The sequence below is a fragment of the Oxyura jamaicensis genome, chromosome 21, assembly GCF_011077185.1.
Source record: "Oxyura jamaicensis isolate SHBP4307 breed ruddy duck chromosome 21, BPBGC_Ojam_1.0, whole genome shotgun sequence".
In the NCBI taxonomy this organism is placed as follows: domain Eukaryota; kingdom Metazoa; phylum Chordata; class Aves; order Anseriformes; family Anatidae; genus Oxyura; species Oxyura jamaicensis.
This window is the reverse complement of record NC_048913.1, coordinates 6,007,025-6,026,061: the sequence shown is the minus strand read 5'-3', so window position 1 is coordinate 6,026,061 and position 19,037 is coordinate 6,007,025. Positions and strand designations below refer to the sequence as shown.

Below are 19,037 nucleotides of genomic sequence, written 5' to 3'. Positions count from 1 at the left end.
CAGTAGTTTCATGTTCTGTTTGGGAGAAGAAGGGTTTCTGTGAAGAATCAAACAGTTTTTTCTTACTATTTTTCCTCTCAAGAACCAGGATGAGCTTCTAGTTTTACCCAGGTTTTACTGGAATTATTGCTGCATTGCATCAGTATCCCTCATCTTTCAAAAGGGAAGTGTAATAAGGTTGCAATTTCTGCTTCTGCAGTGACTTCTTAGATTATCCTCGATTTGATAAACTAAACCTGGTTTATGCCAGTGTTGCTATACCATTTCCCTATTCCTTCTATTTGCCACTCCTCTGGATGGTATTGCTTGGTTTAGCTTCTCAGCTCTCAACATCAATCACCCTTGCCAAATGCCTTCTGGAAACAGAATACACCCTTGAAAATGCATGGAATGTGCAGCACTCCTTGCTGGCTAAGATGCTTGCTAATATAGCATTTGCTAGAGACTAACCCCAGCCTAGAAGAGCCTAACAAGCTGCGTGATTGAATGAGGATCTTTGTGGCGTTGTCCAACTGTTTGTTGGAGAGCGGGGAGCTATGGTTTTGGTCTGATGCCTGAATCCACAAGGCCTGGACAAAGGCACATGGGATACTGGGCTTATTTATGCATAAATGCCTCCATGCTACAGCTGTGAGAAATGTATGTCACGGCACCTCATATCAAGTTACATATCCACTGTTACCTTCTATACCCATCAGCAGCCATCCAGCAAAACTAGGTGCTGAGAAATTTGGTATGATCAATATTTCATGTTATAAAGCTGTCTGGGAAAGGACAGGTATGATCAGCTTATACTTAATCTCGTTAAGTAGATGCATATAAATAGTTATGACAATGTCTTCAGGCATGGTGTGGGCCGTTATGACTTAAAGCTTTAAATTGCAGTGGTTCACTAGTATCTGTACTACAGAACTTCATATGTGCAGGAGAGATTGTTTTAGATGGAGTGGTTTCTCATCACAAACATTAATCATGAGAGCATTTCTGACCGGAGGCTTCCTGGTAGATTGTAGTTGCTTTTTTCTTGTGCCTGTTGTTCAGCCTGGAGAAAAGGAGGCTCAGGGGTGACCTTATCGCTCTCTACAGGTACCTCAGGGGAGGCTGTAGCGAGGTGGGGGTTGGTCTGTTCTCCCACGTGCCTGGTGACAGGACAAGGGGGAATGGGCTTAAGTTGCGCCAGGGGAGTTTTAGGTTGGATCTTAGGAAGAACTTCTTAACCGAAAGGGTTGTTAGACACTGGAACGGGCTGCCCAGGGAAGTGGTGGAGGCACCATCCCTGGAGGTCTTTAAAAGACGTTTAGATGTAGAGCTTAGGGATATGGTTTAGTGGGGACTGTTAGTGTTAGGTCAGAGGTTGGACTTGATGATCTTGAGGTCTCTTCCAACCTAGAAATTCTGTGATTCTGTGATACTGTGTTATATTAAAGAATATAAAGGATCATGTAATCATAACGAAACATCTCTCATCATTGCTGCATGTTTTGATTAGTGTTCTAACTATTGATGAATACTTTTTAAATTCATGGGAGGAGTTTGAGACTTCCATAACATTCTTCTGGTGAATACTTAGTTATTGCTAGTTACTGAATTAATTCTTCAGATGTTTTCTGTTCTTACAGTAAAAACAAGCCTTATGCTGAATCATTGTCCTGATACCTAGCATTATAAATATTCATGCATCAAATCCTGACTTTCACAGTATACTACCCCCCGTATATCTTTCTCACAGACACAAATATAAGGGGACGACTGTGTTTATATTTTTTGGTGACATCTGGCATTTTCAGAGGAAGCCTGGTGCCTGCTTGTCTGTTAGGCAGAGCCACATTCATGACTCAAAGCCAAGCTGTGAAAGGGAACATTACTGTTACTAACTATAAAGGAATGAACATGATCAGGAATCAGGATTTTAAGTTAACAACGAGTGTTGATATATTGAATGTCATTCCTGGTGAATAAAAATCTAACCTGGCCAGCTGGTCAAAGTATAGAGCTGATGTTTCCTGATGTGTTCACATTCATAGGAAGTCTCCTGACCTTGGGCCCTGATTCTGTAAGCACGTATACTGATCGTTCTTTTCAGCTTATGGAAGTATTTGCCCTAGGACAATGTGCTGTTTGACTTCTTCCAAAGCAGAAAAGATCCCATCTTCCACATATATTCCACCAAAACAAACAAGCAAAAAACCAACCACCAAACAGGTAGCTCATGGTAAACCTACTGTTGAATTTCTGAACTAGTAATGGGAAGCTAAATAATCCAGGTCAGTGAAAGCTCAGCCCCAGCTACTGCTGTATTTTACATAGGAACGTAGACCTCTGTGATGATTTTTTTGAGTTTATATTTCTAGAATGCTTGTATCATGAAGTTACAAAAGTGAATTAAATTACAAATTCTTCAGTAGCATATAAATACATAACAAAGCTTTTCACAAAATCATCGTTTCTTGAGGCCTGATTGAGGCAGAATGGAATGTTCTACACTGGAGATTTCTCGGCAGCAAGGCAGTGTGAATCATCACAGGATTAAATGTATCAGTGCAGCAGCAGTTGTTGTTTCTTCTTGTTGGCAGAATAAGGGGAATGGAGGTATTCTAATTCTTAGAGCCCCTGCTTTCTCTAGTCATATACTGAGTGTTCTGTACTCCAGCTGATAATCAGAAGGGAATTTGTGTCTTTATGTTTTTACTGCTTCAGATCTATTACAGCACAATATATTTAATACTAAGCCTCCGGTGCTGGAAGCCCCCCAGATTATATTTCAGTGGAGCATGGGCTGTCTCTTTAAGGATTGATGTCACCGAAAATTAATAAAGCTTTACCTTGAATGAAAGGGCAGTAATTATATTACTGTGGGCAGATTCTGGATGCATATGCTTTGGTATCTGAGGTTTCACTGCATAGGATTAGTACGTACATGCAAACACATGACAGATTCCTTAATGTAAGTTGCATCCTTGTGTGGGTACATACGAACTCTACACATGATAATCTCCGCTATGTTTCATCAGAGTAGACTTTCAAAACAGGTTAAGGTGTACTTCCATTTCATTATAAATTGCATGCCTGGATACTGCTTGAGATGTGATGGGAATAATTTATTAAAGGGGAAAGTCATTCCTGTGGAGAACTTAACATTAGAATCTTCCTTGATAAGGAAGAGAATGACTGTTTTGGGTGAATTACTACCAGGAGTAAGGTCAGCACTTTGAAGATGATTATATTTACTGACAGCAAGTTACAAACCAAAATCTTGTATACAAATATGCTTAATTTCTGAGACTAAAGCAAAGTCTAAACTCAGACTTCAGGAAAAAAAAAAGTTTTGTTTTAATAGATAGGACAAAAAAGCAGCCATATCTGGTAATCAAAGCCTTCAGATCTAGAGTGGAGTTCTTAGTATAGACCAGTCTGAAGACAAAGCTTACTAAAGCTTAACCTAACAAGATCTGAATGGAGGCTTTTCAGATGATTCAAAGCTTATATTGCTCAGTTGAGATGTTTACTAGTCTCTCGTATGACTTTCTTCCTACTTCTTTTGCAGTTTATAAACTCATCATACCCACCACATGAGCATAAGAACAGTGCTAAAGGACTCTAAATTATTTTTCTCATGTTTAGCTTTGATACAGATTAAATGTTTGTTATTGGTGTCAAATGTGTCAGAATTGACAAGTAGCAAAGCTAATGAGGAAATCAAAAAATAAAGAACAATTACTCTAAAAAATAATTTGCATTGTATTTTCTTTCCAAAGATCAGATTGATATGAAAGTTCATGGCACAAAGAAGAAACAGAAAAACATATCTAGATAAATTGTTTAATACATATTGACCATATGGATTTTAATGATTTTTACACCAAACATTTAATGCCTTAGTTTAGAAAACACGATGCATTGTAGCCATTTGGCATGCAAAGCTTTTACTCTGAACTCTGCATGTTCAGGTACTGCTGCACTTAATATGCCTTAGTGGAAAGCTGTAGAGTCCAAAGATGCTTTATACCTTACTAATATGCTTGGATCTAGCATCCTGCACATGTGATCAAGCAGGCTACACTGTTTGAAAATGAGAGTTACAAAGAAAACACATATACATTAATTCAAACGCTTTTACACATCAGCTCTAAAGTGTGCTGAGTATCTGGTTAAAGTTGACCCATCAAAACTGGGTATTTTCCAAGCACCCTTTAATTCAGGATGTGTATTTCAATCCCTGTGTCTCTGCAACAAGAGGAGGCAGGAAATTCTTGTTGCAGCAGTCAGATGCACAAGCTTTCAGTTGGTAGGTCAGTTCCAGCTGGACCTATCACACTTTGCCACACAATAACGTATCAACAACAAAAAATCGGTATCGATAGTGGAAAGATTTTAGCTTCCAGTACCTAATGTTTTCTGAATTTGTATATAATTGGTTCCCTCTGAAGCAATTTCTTCTTTTTGATAAGAAATTCCGTATCTTGCCAAACTATAGGTTCACTAGATGAACATGCCATAAGCACTTAACCAGCCAAAACACTTTGACAGAAAAGATTCTGGATATGTTTTTTAAAGAAATGCATAAAATGTGATGTGAAATAGTCTTTGCCAGCAGCATTTAAAATTAGGCTAGCATACATTACCTGCAAATCATATTTCAGATGTAAATGTCATTGCTGCTGGAGTTTTTTCCTACTGAATAATCTTTTTTCATTCTTCTAATAAATTCCTGGTTAATAAAAATCCTATGCGAATGCTCCATTCTCTGTAGCCTGTATAAAAAATAGTCTTTGGGAGAGTTGCGTGGGATCCCCATAGATCTGGAATTCTTCAACCATATTTCCATGGATCATCTTCTCACAGCAATACAGGAATAGTCTTTAGTTCTTATAAAGTAAGAAGCACTTGCTATGTATTTACTGGCATAGAATGGCTTGGTTGCTTTTTCAACTATTTTCAGGGCCTGTCGAGCACAAAAACAAACAAAAACATGAAGGCATTTTATTGTTTTCATGAAGTTACCCAAATGTTAGGTATGTGATCTGTTTTCCTCTGCCTGTCTTTCCTGTCACCTCTGTATTTCTATTCCCAGGTTGTTATTTATTTTCTCCTATCCTTATTACTGGAAGTACTCGTTCACTGCCCGCTTGCTAATGCCGAGTGAACAGTACTGTTAAATGCAGTGTGGGTTTTTTGGTTGTTTGTTTTTTTTTAAAAGCATTTCTGATTGAGTGGCAGCAATGAATCTTATTGGTGCTAGCTTCAATACATATCCAGATTATTAAGATACAGGTCACTTGTCAGTGTTCACATGTTGTCCAGCACTTCTAGAACTTGGTCCTTCAATTCTTTGTAGTGAGCTTCATGTATGTGTGGTAGAGTAACGCCAAACCGCTGCACCCGGTGAGGCTTTATGACAGCATGCGTGCAGTGTATGACAGATCTTTCTGAAGTGTCTCAGAGGGGACTTAAGGCACTCAAAACACGTTGGCGGCTCTTTCTCAACAGGTTACTTTTCACAAACTGGAAGTATTAGAAAGTTCAGAAGCTATTCCTGTGACCTTGCTCAGAAGATTCTGCTTATTTGAAAAGCCTGATTAACAATTTACTTACGAGTACCTGCCTGACATCTTCCTTACAACAGCGATTATGATTCCTGCAAGGATTCCAACAGCTACTATGATTCCAATAATTATTCCAACAAGTGCAATTGTTTCCAGACCACCTAAAAAAGAGACAATGATCGCGTGAACAGGAGGCAGCAGATCTGGGGGCGTACCAATGCTCCCCCTGACATTATTTTTAAGAATAGCATGGACATAGCTAATGCCTTCAAGAAGGGTATGAGCTGGCAGTTGAGCTCTCCCTTGTCTTTATAATCAATTATTTTAATACCTTTCTCAGTTTTGTCTGGTTGCTCCCCACCCAGTCCACCTGTAAAGTCAGAAAGAGAATAATTACTTAGGTGCTTTACAACAAGTTCTGCATCCCAATTTACAATGACATATCCAAGGAAAACTTTTATCAGCTACATCACAGTGGTATGAGAGCTGCGTAATGTGTTGCACTTTTGTTGGGATAGGGACTGAGCAAATGAAAAGCTCAAGAGTGAATGCAAGGAGCTCCTTGAAGTTATAAGAATACAAACTAAAATCTAATGGAATGGTTATATCTGATATACACTAGTGGAATTTAAGTCAGATCAGATTATGTCATTTGTGTGCATGGAAACTTGTACAAAATCTGTTTAGTACAGTTCTCTAATACTGGAATTGAATTTGCATTTGAGAGCAGCTTAAACTTGATATTTGAATTTTCCAGATACTATGTTTACTAGAGGACATAAGATTGTGATGTATTAAAATTGAAAATGAAATATTTTTTTTACCATCAACACTTTCAGTGTTAACTTCATAGTCCGTAGAATTGTCACTATCTTCAGGCAGGGCAAATGCACTTTCTGTGGTCATTAGTTGTCCAAACTGCAAGAGATTTGTTACACTGTGTAGACTTGTGGGCAGCTAAAAGAGTTGGGGGAAAAACAGAGGGGAAAGAAAACCACAGTATGTTCAGTCTAAGTATGCTTTTACATCTCTTGATCTGCCAAGTGCCCTGAACATGAATTTCTAGCCATTGCCTGTCATCTTTGTGTCCCTTATGAAGAGTGACAAAACCCAAAGCAAGCTGATTTGTCTTTCCTGGCAGAGACTTTATAGATCAGATGAATTCTCAACAGGACTACAAATGTGCAGAAGACTGCAGAAGGTTGCAGACCTGCCTGTTCTTTCTGATTTTCTGTTTGGTTTTTGTTTGTTTGTTTGATTGTTTTTCAGTTTGGTTTCACAGGAGCTAATGGAGAGATAGGGAGTTAGAAGAGGCAAGTGGCAATAAAGAAGCAGCTTATGAACACTTTCTGCAGCACAGGTGAACTGCCAAAAGTGCTTTGTCACCTTCAACCTACTCGCTTGCAAAGCAAAAGCATCAGCATATGGTCTTTTTCATTTTATAACTCAGAGTTTTTCTCTGTAATTTATGATTGTTTAAAATCTAAGCCAACCAGGACTGGGAAATCAGGGTAATGGAAAGCAACCTTTATTTGGACTGATACTCACCAGGGTTGGTAATTCTTCAAACTCTGTGTCATTTCTGTCTTTGAAATCACTTGTTGCACTTTCTTCTCCTTCTAGAATTGCACTTGCTGAATAAAATTTTAGAAAACAAAAGATGGATCTTTGTTAGGATTTTAGTTGATAGTTGCATGTTCTGGCTACTTTGACATCTAAACTATGTTAAACATGATATATATATGTAGCACTCAATCTGTCTACCTTTACACTTGGGCTTGCAAAATTACGTGGACTTTCTGGCTTCGTCTATATTCTTGCACAAAGCCATAGGACAAAGAACTTAAGCACATATCACTTAGAGTGTTTCTGTTTTGTGCCAGGGTTGAACATTAAACACTTTTTCCAAGGGAAATTTTTCTTCAATAGAAGTCGTCCCCTCCATACAGGTGAATGCAACTACTCCATACTTCGAGGATTAGCATATGTATCTGGATGAATTACTTTAAGCATCTCTGCTTTTCTAAAGTAGTAAGAGCTTTCTCCCATCTTTCAGCATAGTCCCAGCCACAACCTTTATTTTTTAGTACTACCATTAATGTTTATGGGTACAGTTGTAGTTTAAAAAATATTACTACACGTGAGAGGCTTTTTGATGTTGCAAACCTTATCAGCTGTAATTCTATTTATTTTTTTAGGTCTCCTTCTTTAATCTAGACCTGTATGTCATCTATGCTCTTTGGTATAACAAACAATCTTGGCCCACATAAACCATTTCTCACAAATATGGCCAAATATCATCATTAGGGAAAATGAGACATAACAAGGTAGAACACAAAAAATATGCGTACATGAAGATAACTGGCAGTTATCAAAAAAATGTTGGAAGTGCAGATATCACTTGTCGAAGTTGCATGCTGACTCACAAGACTATGACCATACACATTATGATGTTAGTGTAACGTGATATCTCTTGGGAGTTTTGAATTCACCATGACTGTAAAGCCAGGAGGTGAAGCTGCTTGTTTTGTTGTTGCCTGGCGCATGAGACTTCTGCTAATTCCAGTGTTTAAATTTAAGCAAAGAGCTAATAATAGATAGACGTTCTCCTGAGCAAAAACATTAGGCATAAAAACTTAAAACTTCTGGGTAATTATTTCCTGGATTCAAATTTTGCAACAAACTTTTATTTCAACAACTGGGGCAAAAGTCGAAACTCATTAAAACCCAGTTTATCAGTTCAGACTTTTTCAGCATAATATTGATCTGCTGTAAGGAAATACTGCAATGGTTGCTGAAGGTTATGTGAACGAGAGCCATCTTCATTCCCTTCAAGCAGCAGAGAGGTTTACAGGGAGAGGTGTTGGAGAAAACCCTGGATACTCACACATCATTTACCTGTGGTGTATATAAGGTAACCAGCTACAAATAGGTTAATTATGAACAAAATATCTAATCCTTTTTTCCTTTGCAAGATAGTTTATACCATAGCATTTCTGCTGTTGAATAGAATAATTTGATACAGTACTCTTCATACCTCTGTGTTTGGAAAACTTACAGTGCTGGAGAGTCATTTCAGGGAGGGGGATGGCAATATTCACAAGTTATTTAATAAGAGGATTTTGCTGTACAATTTAATTATTAGAAATATTATGAGAAATATTAATGAGCTGTCTATTGTTTAATCAAATATTAAGCACTGTTTCTACTACTTTCTCTAATGTAATGACCTGAAAACATCCTCTTCTGCATTTGAATGTAGACTGTTACTGACTAATTAGACCAGTTCTGAGTAGTTAGACTATTTCTATTTCTTATAAAAGACTTTAATATTTATACCTCTAAATGCATTACAGTTATGCTGTATTTGATTTAGAGGCAACTAAACAGAATTTTTGTTCTGTGGCTGAAAAATTGGCGTTTTACTGTGTCAAAATGAAAAAAAAAATAGAATCAATTTGTATCAGCTGTACATATAATCACTTGGGAATTATTTTTCTTTAACTTGAGTTCCATTTAACCTTTATTCAATTTTCAAAAGCCTTCTTTAAATGTAAAATGTACTTTCAAATGAAAAAAAAGTGAAATTAATTAACCAAATGCACCAGCCTTTTTAAAAGAAACATTTCATGCAGAAGATGAGTGACCTGACATTAAAATAAATAGGTAAATATAATCTCCATTTCCATTTGCCACTGAATCCTATTGGAAACTTGTAAATATTTTTCTTGTTCCCAAAACTAGTATTTAAACCAAATTATTTTGTTCATCCTTCTCTAGCAATACAAGAGCTTTGTCCAGTCCCCAAAATACTAAGCACTGATCTAAACTTAGATTTCTAAATCCATAATTACTTAAGTAATAAGAACTTTATATTTCATATCTTTATTTATAAACATGAATACAGATACACTTTCTATTTAAGAGCCCAAAGAAGGGTGTGAAATTTGTACTTTAGGCACTAACAGATGAAGAAAGTGTATTCATATTATGCCAACATGAAGCCTAATATAGCTGGCTAAATAAGCCAGCCAGACTCCCCAAAATGCCCTTATAATTCATGGAACGACTAGAACAGGACAGGGTAAATCATATTTCTAAGTTAGATGGTAAAAATAATGTTTTCATCGTTTTTGATCACAAACATAAAGCATAAAGGGACTTTACTTCCAGGCTTGTTCTTTAGCCATCTAAAATATCAGGCCATTTTAAGGTATGGCACTGTTCTATAATCCTCAGGCTTGGTTTATACAGTAAAGCCTTTAAGTTAGAATATTGGGATTATGGTATGCATATGTTAAATGTAAAGAAAGAAATTGCAGTAGAGCTAAACAACATGAATTGTACAGATCAGGTAAGTCTGTGATCCCAGGCAGAACTGAAAAAATCATTTATTCACTAGTGACAAAATAAGCACAGATGGAGAAAACCAATTACCAGAGAAAAACCCCAGATGGAAAGTGAAATAAGTTTAGTATGTTAAAAACAAGCAGCTCACTCAGGGAAGCTAATTATACCCTTGGCAAGGCAGTAGCTCTCAGCCCTGAAGAATTACCTGACAGTGAAGGCAGGAAAGGAAACAGTGTCATAGAGCAAAGGTGCAGAGAACTAGTGAACGTCACAAAGAATCACAAAAATAATTATTCTTTGTGTGGTGAAGTTATCGAAGGTTCTTGGTGACCAGCAGCATGTAGGAAATCTATTTCAGCACATTTCCCTCAGGATACGGTGACTGAGGAAAGGTAATGGCCCAGATTGATCTGACCTAATTTTAGGTTCTTATGAAGGTGCTTAAATAAGGTCTGTGTTTGCCCTTATCTTATAGTCCGTAAAGAAAGGTAAATACTTCCAGAGGGTGATTCAGCTTTCTTGAGATTTGGGTCATCCTCTGGAAGTGCTTTTCTTAACTGTAAAGGGAAACTAGAATAATAAGGCTTCCATGCTAACTTCCTATCACTCACAGATTGACCTGATTTCTACCAATATGTGGGTCTTGTTCCAGCCCTGCCAACTCTGAATAATACTGCCTTAAAGCCAAGGTCCTGTGTTTGCTGGAGAGTGGTCCCTGCATTGTATCTCCAGGTTTGTTTTCTGGACAGTGTCTGGACAGGTGTGGTCTAGGTGGTGGTGTGCAGGTAAACACGCTGCTGAGCTGTCCTCAGAAGGCTGGGAGCTGACTTGTTACCGGTGTCCTGCTTTTGTAGGAAGGGATAGCAGAGACCGGACAGCTCTGTCAGAGCTGCAGTAAGCTCAAGGCCAGGCAAATCCTTGGAAACTGAAGCTAGATAAACTGAAAGCAGTGTTGGTTTGTTTTGAACTTTGTGGATTCTTAGATGCTATAGCGTATTGAAAGAGACATGATGGACTCTGGCACCTTACATGAGAGAGTAAAAGCAGTGGGAAAAGGCTAGCTTTCTCAGATGCCTTTGCAAGAATAAGCCAACATTGGTTGCTTCACTGTAACAAGCAACCCTTTGATTTCAAATCAATACAGTGTGTGGAGGGAGAATTAAATGGAGGGTGAAAACAGCCCTGGGAAAAGGCATCTAGATTTAGCTTCAAGCTTTCTAAGTTTTAAAGATTTTAAAAAATATTTAAATGCAATTTGAGAGAATCTACCAGATATGAAACTTCTTTCCCTCTACCCAGGACAAGGCATATATACCAAGGGAACGTCAATGTAAGGGTGTCTGTGCTTTAGTCATTTGTTGGCTTCATCTGATGTGGGCCAAATGTAGCAAGAGCCATAGGGTTTAGTACTGCTTCTGCAAATGTTCTTATCAGTACCTTACAGGAGGCTGTAAATAAAAACATTGCCTCACAGTGCTGCTTTTGTCTGCAGATACCTCTTCTGTTTGCAGCTATACGTTGCTGCGGATGTGAATTAATCATTGCATCTCTTTCTGCCCAAGTTCCAGCTGGGTGCATCTCAGTTCAAAGTCCCCAGCTGCTATCAGGCTGCAACTTCTCACACTAGGAGAAAATCTGATGTCCTTAAAAGTTTAATACTGCTTTGAAAACGTTGTGTGGGTAAGCATCCCATGACCCACTTAGGGAAAGATGAGCTCACTACTCATTGTTATTCATAGAGCGACGGTTTACTAGAAAAACCTCTTAGGGTTGCTTTCAAATCGCAGTGGTTGTGCTGGAAAGGAGAGTGAGTTGTAAAAATGTTGTCAGTTAGCATTTCTTTCAGGTATCTCCAAAAACAACAAAGATACTTTTGAAGAAGAAGAATGTTGGAGGCTCTCTTTTTTTTCCCAGCAGTCTGAATAAACCCAGATGCCAGTGAGCAAAGGCAGTTTTAAGCCAATATTTTAGCTTTGTCCTTGAAGTAGGAAGCCCTCAAAATAGACTGTTTCCATCTCTGCAATATGACAAAATTCCTACCAGTAGGTAAAAATTGCTCATTTTAAAGGGTTCCCTCTAGTAAGAGCTGAAAGAGTTTTTATTGTTCCTTTCACCTCTGCTCCTATTAAATATATATATATATATGTTTTCAGCTATTTATAACAATTTTAAAAAAAATCAGGTTAACTGTCAAACAATATTTTTGATTTTAAAATTCAAGTCTATTTTTACCCATGCCTTATCCATTACCTCATTACTGGAATCTTGTTCAGTTGTAGTTCAGTGGGAACATTTGTTAATGGTGGTGGAAGCTTAACAAAAACGGATAATTTCATAAGGTTATCTTCCTTTTGAATACATAATTTCTGAGCGGTAGTGTTGTAGTTTTCAAATACAATTCTGTTTTGTGTTGTTTGGCTTCATCTTCATTTTAAATGTACTCCAGATACAGGAGTACCTACCTGCCAAACCTACTTCAGCGATGTACTTCCCAAAGTAGTTTTCTATTATTTTTCTTTTATTGTATTTCAGTTTGTTGTTGTTGTTTAGTTTGTTTTTAAAGCATACAGAAAAGCATATAGGTTCCTTTTCCTGTAAAATATTTCAACACTGCCAAATCCATGGTACACATTTTTTTGGACTTTGAAAATTTGAGTTTTTGAAGAACAAAATATACTGGGTTCTCTTCATTTGCCTTTTGAGTTTTGAGCGTCTGGGCAGTTAACATTTTCAGATTTTGCAAAGCAAAGGAGTTCCTTAATATGAGATCTGCAGTTCTCATTTGCACCTGTGGCTCCTGCAAAATTCATCGCATCTGCGGTGTCCTCGGAACTTTGCATCTTCAGCCCGTTTGGGGCCACAGCATTGACTTTTTTTTTTTTTCCAGTTCCTTCTGGAAGTTGGATTAGTGTGTCATGCCCTCATAGAGAAATGTCCTGAAATATGTTTAAGTGCTTAGACTTTGTATTGTTCAGGAGAAAGTACACTCTGTCTAACAAAATCCTGGAGTGCTTATTGCTGCTTCCCTGTGCAAAGATTGACAGGCTTTGCTTTTTGTAGCGGAGGAAGCTGGATGACAAAAATACTGTGAATTTAGGCAAGTGCCTGCCAGTTGAAAACTCGCCCATGATGCACAAGGAAGGATTTAGTTAAACCTTATTTAGAGCACGACTGACTTTGTTCATCTATTCCATGTGGCTCATGATGACAACACTTTGCTGAATTTTCAGAACCATTTCCTTTGGTCACCACACCCTGCTGCAGCTGGTTTCTATTGCTATGACTGGGTTAGCCAGAGGAACTAAGCCAGAGTTTAAATCTACAGTGCAGAGTAGCAAGGAAACACTCAGCAGTTTCTAAAGTAAATCCCATCTTCTGAATGCTGCAATATATTGTACATTGTCCATACGTGGATACCCTCAGGAAGGCAAAACAAAAAACACATTTGAACCGGGGCAGATGTAAAGGCAAATCAGCTGCTCTTCATGTGCCTACTGCATGTATGTGACCCACAAACAAAGTTATGAAACAAAGCCACAGGAGGAAAAGGTGGTAACTTACTAAGCTTTTTCTATTATGATAAAATGGACCACAGAGCTGTGGTTAAGGAAAACAATACCTAACTCCATTACAGGATATTTCTTTCTAAACTGTTCATGTAGAACTAAGTCTTCTAAGGCTTCTGATTTTAATAACGTTGCCGTGTCACTAAGTACACTGACCTCAGAGTTGCTCTCTCATGAACCTGTCCTAAAAACCACTTTCTTAAGGATGATTTCTGCTGCCCCACAACCAACCACAAGGTTGCCCTGCTGCAGTCCCAATCCTGCTGCTGTTTTCTGAGCAGTAAAGGTCTGACGGGGGCAACAAGACTGGAGGTATGTGATGAGGGCATGAGTCTGTTTTGGATCACTCTGTGCCACCTAAACCTGCAGTACTGTGGTACTGTTTAGCACGGCAGGGCTGGAAGGGAAGGAGTGTTGGGGCTGGGACTCTCCAAGGGACCTCAGGTTGACAAGGAGAAAAGTACAGAATGTCATGCAGTGAATCGACAAATTTTACAGGGTATGCAGCAGAAAGCAGACAGTCTGTGTCCAAATATGGTCGTCTGTGAATACAGATGAAAGGAATTAAGAAATTACTTTGGATACAGTAATAAAAGAATCTTTTTCTCTGATTCACTTCCTGCCAAAAACTCCGAGGCTGTAGCTGTCTATCCCCTCTTACAGCTGCCAGCTCGAGGAAGCTACTTCCTGGGGTGGTTTATCACAACCATCATGAAGGTTGCTAACCCCTTAAATCTGTCAGCGGAACTGTTTGTGTGATCATTTCCTAACTCATTTCTTTGAAATATGTATGCTAAACACTAGAACTAGAAACTGGTTGGCCTTTAATTTTGTTCACAATGGTTCTTGGCTAATTGCTATGGATTGCCACACAGTGTAACGTTGCCAGCAAGAGAGAGCCATTCTGATATGTTTAGTCTGACATTCATCCTAACTAATAATATACAAGCTAATATTTGGATGGGTTTCATAGTCCTAAAAACATTTTAATATGTATTTGGAATGAAGTATATCCCCTTTAGACATCTAGCAGCAGCTCTTGTACTACTCAAGTCCTGCAAAGAAAGTGCCTGCTTGCCTGAAATGGGGTGCACAGCTGAATTGTACCCTTGCAAAGGATTTTTGATACAATTTATGCTGGATGTTGTAATGTTTAAAATCAAGAAATACAACACTGGACAAGCACGAGGCAATCGTAAAGCAACAGGAGAACATACACAGCACCACAGTTTGTTTTCTTTAAGTCTTTGGCCAGGCATCTGAGACAGTGAATTGGAACTTATCATAAATTTGTCTAATATTTTTTCTCCTTTTTCTTTAAACGTCCCAGCGCCCTGTATTCCCAATCGTGTGTTTTGTTACCAAATAGCGCGGAGCAAGCTGCACGCCACTCATCTGAAGGAGCTGTGCTGCTGCCTTAACTCGAGCTGAGGATGGGGTTTGTGTGCCCGCAGAGCGATGGAAGCTGCCTGGAGGCTGCCTGCCTGCAGCATGGATCCGGGATGCAGGGCAGAGCAGGACCTGGCAGCATCTGGGTTCCATCCTGTAGTCCCTGACCGCACTCAGACAAAAAGCAAACAAACCAACACAACAAACAACTGAGACAGAGACTTTATGTTAGAGCTGGGCAAACAGTAGTTATTTCGGTGGTACGCATGTATGGTTTGCCTCAAATGACACAAGGAGGAAACACTGGGCGCTTCTGTCAGAGGCCACAGCCTGTACACTGTGGGCTAACCTTCCTTTCCTACTTTTTGATTATCTATTAACATGTTCTTTTATCTCTTTAGGTTGTTAGCTGCTTATATTTCTGCAGATGGTTTAGAAGTGCTAGATCTAGGGTAAATGCGTGGTTTCAGTGGAAGCTATTGAATTACACGAGCTGAGAATCCAGCCTCTGTTTCCCGTTTTTACTGTGCCTCCTGAGTTAATGAAAGGCCCACTTGTGAGCTTTTAAATATGACCGTTTCCTTTCTGTACAAAATTACACAGATTCCAAAACTTAACTCCTAGGTTTTGAGAAATAGATGCACGAGCATCCCTGCTTTTCCAATGAAAAATGTGCTCTCTGATCTTTTTACCAAGATCAGTTTGACTGTAAACTTCAATTTCCTTTTCTACCATGTAAAAACCTTTTCATCTCGATTACCCTGCCTGTCCATGTGCTAACCTTGAGACCAAACCCAATGTAATAATGTGACCTAGCATAGACCTGCTTTATTTCGAGGCTTGCATAAGGAGGCAATACTTAGTATTTGCTTCTGGTTAAGATCAGGCATACGTACAGTTGACACAGCTCAAGTGACATGTGGAAGCTTGTTAACAATCATGTTAATTTTTGTTCATGTTATGTGACAGCCTGTAGAGTAATCCTCTTATCCTCGATGATACTTGCACCATAGGAAGGTTTCAAGTCAGGAAATGTGTTGCCTGTAAAGCATTCACTGGAATACTTGTGCTTTTCAGCATGTGATTAACGCTGTGCCCAGAAACATTTTAGGCTAACTTCCATTTCATTCCTTTTGATCCTGTGTGCTAAGCTTTGCCTGAGGTTTTTATATGCTGAACAGGATCACAAAAAGACAAATATGTACCTCCTAGTCATTCAAAAGGAAATGCTTTAGTCTAAAAATTCATCAGGTTGTGTAGGGTGCTCAGGGCTGTCCTTGGGTGGTAAGTATGACCAAATACTTGTCTCTTTCAGTCAGGATTTAAATCAGGAATGGATAATACAAAGTATACATCAATGCGTACGTAAGTAGACAGTGAGGTTAAGACATGTTACTAGGTTTTCTTTCTGTATTTCTGCTAAATTCTGTCATTAATTTTACTTGCAAGCTCACATATACGGAAGGAAATGAATTAATTTTCTTCTTCTCCACATCAGTATTGTATTTTATCCTTTCACAGCTTTGTTCTGTATTGCTCTATGACCCAGTTAAAAGAGCTTTATCCTTTCTGTTGGAAACCAAGTTACTGACTTCGGGATCAAAGATTCCTGTTAAGATTTCCTGGGTTTGTGCTACCCTTAATGGAAATCTTCTGCTTAAAATACTTTAACATTTTGGGTCGTGGAGTTTCAACCTGATTATTGCTGGGCTCCTTAACACAGAGTTGGGAGAAAATATCCTTAAAAACTCTCCAAAAGCCTTAAGATGGAAGATCTCTTTTCTTGAAGTTCTGCTATCCTAGAAACTGCTTACGATAATTCTGTAAAATGGTGGATTCTTTTTGTCTCCTTGTCAATGGCTGTAAATTTGGGGATATTTAATACCGGTGCTTGCTAAGGATCAGCTAGCTGGGAGCCGGTGATTTGAGCTTTATATTTCTAGGACAGAGAAAAGCTATATTGGGGAATTGACTAACATTGATCAGTTTTAGATTTTCTGTGAAATTTTGAAGTGTAACTCCAAACTTTGAGACACAGAGAACACCAGGAATGCCAATTAAGTCACAAGCCAACATCAACACATCCAGCATATCGATACAGCCGTTATTTCCAGCAGAACGATCCTGGTTGGCACCAGGCTAACATCAGGCCATATCCCAAAATCCAAGTCAGAGAAGTGGATTTATGCTTTGGAAAACTAGTGGGTTGAGTTTGGGGTTGCTGTGTTCGGAGAACTGTTAGCTGGCCCAGGGAATGCCCGTGTCCTGCAGCAACATTTGCTGTGTTTCACCGCCGTGGGAATGCTGTCTGCACAGGCGTCCGTCGGGCCCGTTGCCTGTTGGCCAGCTCATTCAGACTGAGTCAAATGCTAACCAGACTAAACTTGGATGTGCTGTCCCGGGAGTCAAGTACTGTTCAGAACAATTCTGATTACTGTCCGTAAATCACTCTTTGCTTTATCTTTAGTAAGACTTAAAATCTATTACATTTTAAAGTATATTTGGTATTTTTTTATATAAAATTCAAAAGAAATAGTTCACGAAATTAACTTTTCCTGGGTAGATGCATAACATTTCTCAAATCTGTCTTAGGTAATAATTCTTCCTCTTTTAGCTTCCCTCTCTTGACTGTATTGCCTATGGCCAAATTATTACTAGCAGAATTCTCGATAAGGCGTGAGTTCCAAGTTGTGGTAATGCCTCTAAGCGCAGAAGTTAAACTCTTGAATGGAAAGATTTATAGGTGACTTTCTTAGCAGGCAGTTTCACCATCGAAATTTCTGTTATAACTAAATTACTGCTTGCAGTCTCCTTGCATATTTTATATGGTGAAACCGAGGACGCTTCCAAGGGCTGCTGATGTAATGTTTTCGCTGGCTGCTTCCAAACTACTCCTTCCCTTGCACAGATGCACAGAAGTCTTTTCTAATAGAGCACAACTCTAGCCATCTGAAAACTTCTGATGCGCCTCTTTCCTGCTCCAACCATAGTATATGCTCAGTGGTAGCATGAGAATTCAAAGGAAGAGTTTTATAAACAGGACAGAGCAATTGTATCACCTACGAGTAAGCACACAAACTGTTAAATCACTGGAAATAATGTTAAAGTTTTTTCTTACCTTCTTCAGCAAGTGCTATGAAAGGCACGCTCCCTAGAATGAAGATGAAGAGTTGAACTTTAATAAACATCTTTCCTCGGCTTAGAGAAGAGCTTTCCAGTTCTGAGACCAGTTGGGTTTAAATTGTGATAACTTTTTTAGAGGCAGGCGAGAATTGAGAGTGCAAAAAGAAATCACTGCAAAAACTACTTTGGTATTCCAAGTATTCCTTTAGCTGCTGTTGCTAAAGGGGGAAGGTTTTCCCAGATGAAAACTATACAGCTAAAGCAAAGTATCTGAGTGGAGTCAGCATTTTTTTGTTTAGCCAAGGGGTGGGAGGGGAGCGTGCCTAAGGTGGTCTCAAAGAGAAGAGCCAGACCCGCCCTCTGCACTCTGTTTGGTCAGGACTAAAATTATGAACTCAGCCCAGGTTTAAAGTTACAGGAGCTGTCGTGGCTTTCAGAAGACTTTTATTTAGCAAAGGGGGGAAAGGGGACTTAGGCAGAGCGAGGTGTTCAGGGAGTTCCCTCCCTTCTGCAAACTCTCCTTAAAAATATTTAAGGAACAACCCTAAGTATATTTTTCCTGTTATTTCCAGCAGTGAATTGATGGTTTTTTTATTTCAAAGTGAGCCCCTATGTTTATATAAGTAAGTTTGGCAATGAATGTGCTTTTAGAGATACCGAAATAGTTTTAGGACAGAGTATTTAATTCTGTAGTAAATACTGACTGAATTTTTCTGCATGTCCAAGTCTCTTTCAGCTTGTGTCCTCAAGCACCATGCTTGCTGTGCTCCAACATTTATCTTTGCCCACAGGTTTACAAGCCTGAGAGTTCTTATTTCAACCGCTAGAGATAGAGGATATTTCCTTTCCGTGTATAAGTAGAACAGCTGTACAATTGTCTGCACAGTGCTAATTACTCTTTTCTGGTAAACACTTCTGTGCATCAGCATCAAGATGCACATATGCAAGACTAGATTATCACGCTACAAACATCTCTAACAGATACTGAACGTTCTGCTCTCGGGTAGGCAAGGGCTGCAGCACAGGGACTGGGGGTGAAGCAGGACTCTGGCAGCAATGATTTGTA

The 19,037-nt window shown here is 38.9% G+C and overlaps 2 protein-coding genes across 5 annotated transcripts in view; one reads left to right on the top strand and one right to left on the bottom strand.

Annotated features, from left to right (window-relative positions):
* The window catches only part of LRRC38 (leucine rich repeat containing 38), a 57,735-nt gene that overhangs the window by 7,975 nt on the left and 30,723 nt on the right, over positions 1–19,037 (top strand). The gene's annotated exons all lie outside the window — the stretch shown is intronic.
* Positions 3,360–18,294, bottom strand: PDPN (podoplanin). Of its 3 annotated transcripts, none has more exons than XM_035344576.1 (6): positions 17,967–18,294; positions 7,092–7,177; positions 6,368–6,500; positions 5,875–5,913; positions 5,603–5,704; positions 3,360–4,942 (listed from the first exon to the last, which is right to left on the bottom strand). In XM_035344576.1, the coding sequence occupies exons 1-6, from the start codon at positions 18,034–18,036 to the stop codon at positions 4,926–4,928; spliced, it is 447 nt and encodes a 148-aa protein (XP_035200467.1). In that variant the 5' UTR covers positions 18,037–18,294; the 3' UTR covers positions 3,360–4,925. The 3 variants fall into 3 exon arrangements, with proteins under 3 accessions (XP_035200467.1, XP_035200466.1, XP_035200468.1); XM_035344575.1 differs by having other exon boundaries at positions 5,593–5,704; positions 17,967–18,292; XM_035344577.1 differs by having other exon boundaries at positions 5,599–5,704; positions 17,967–18,292.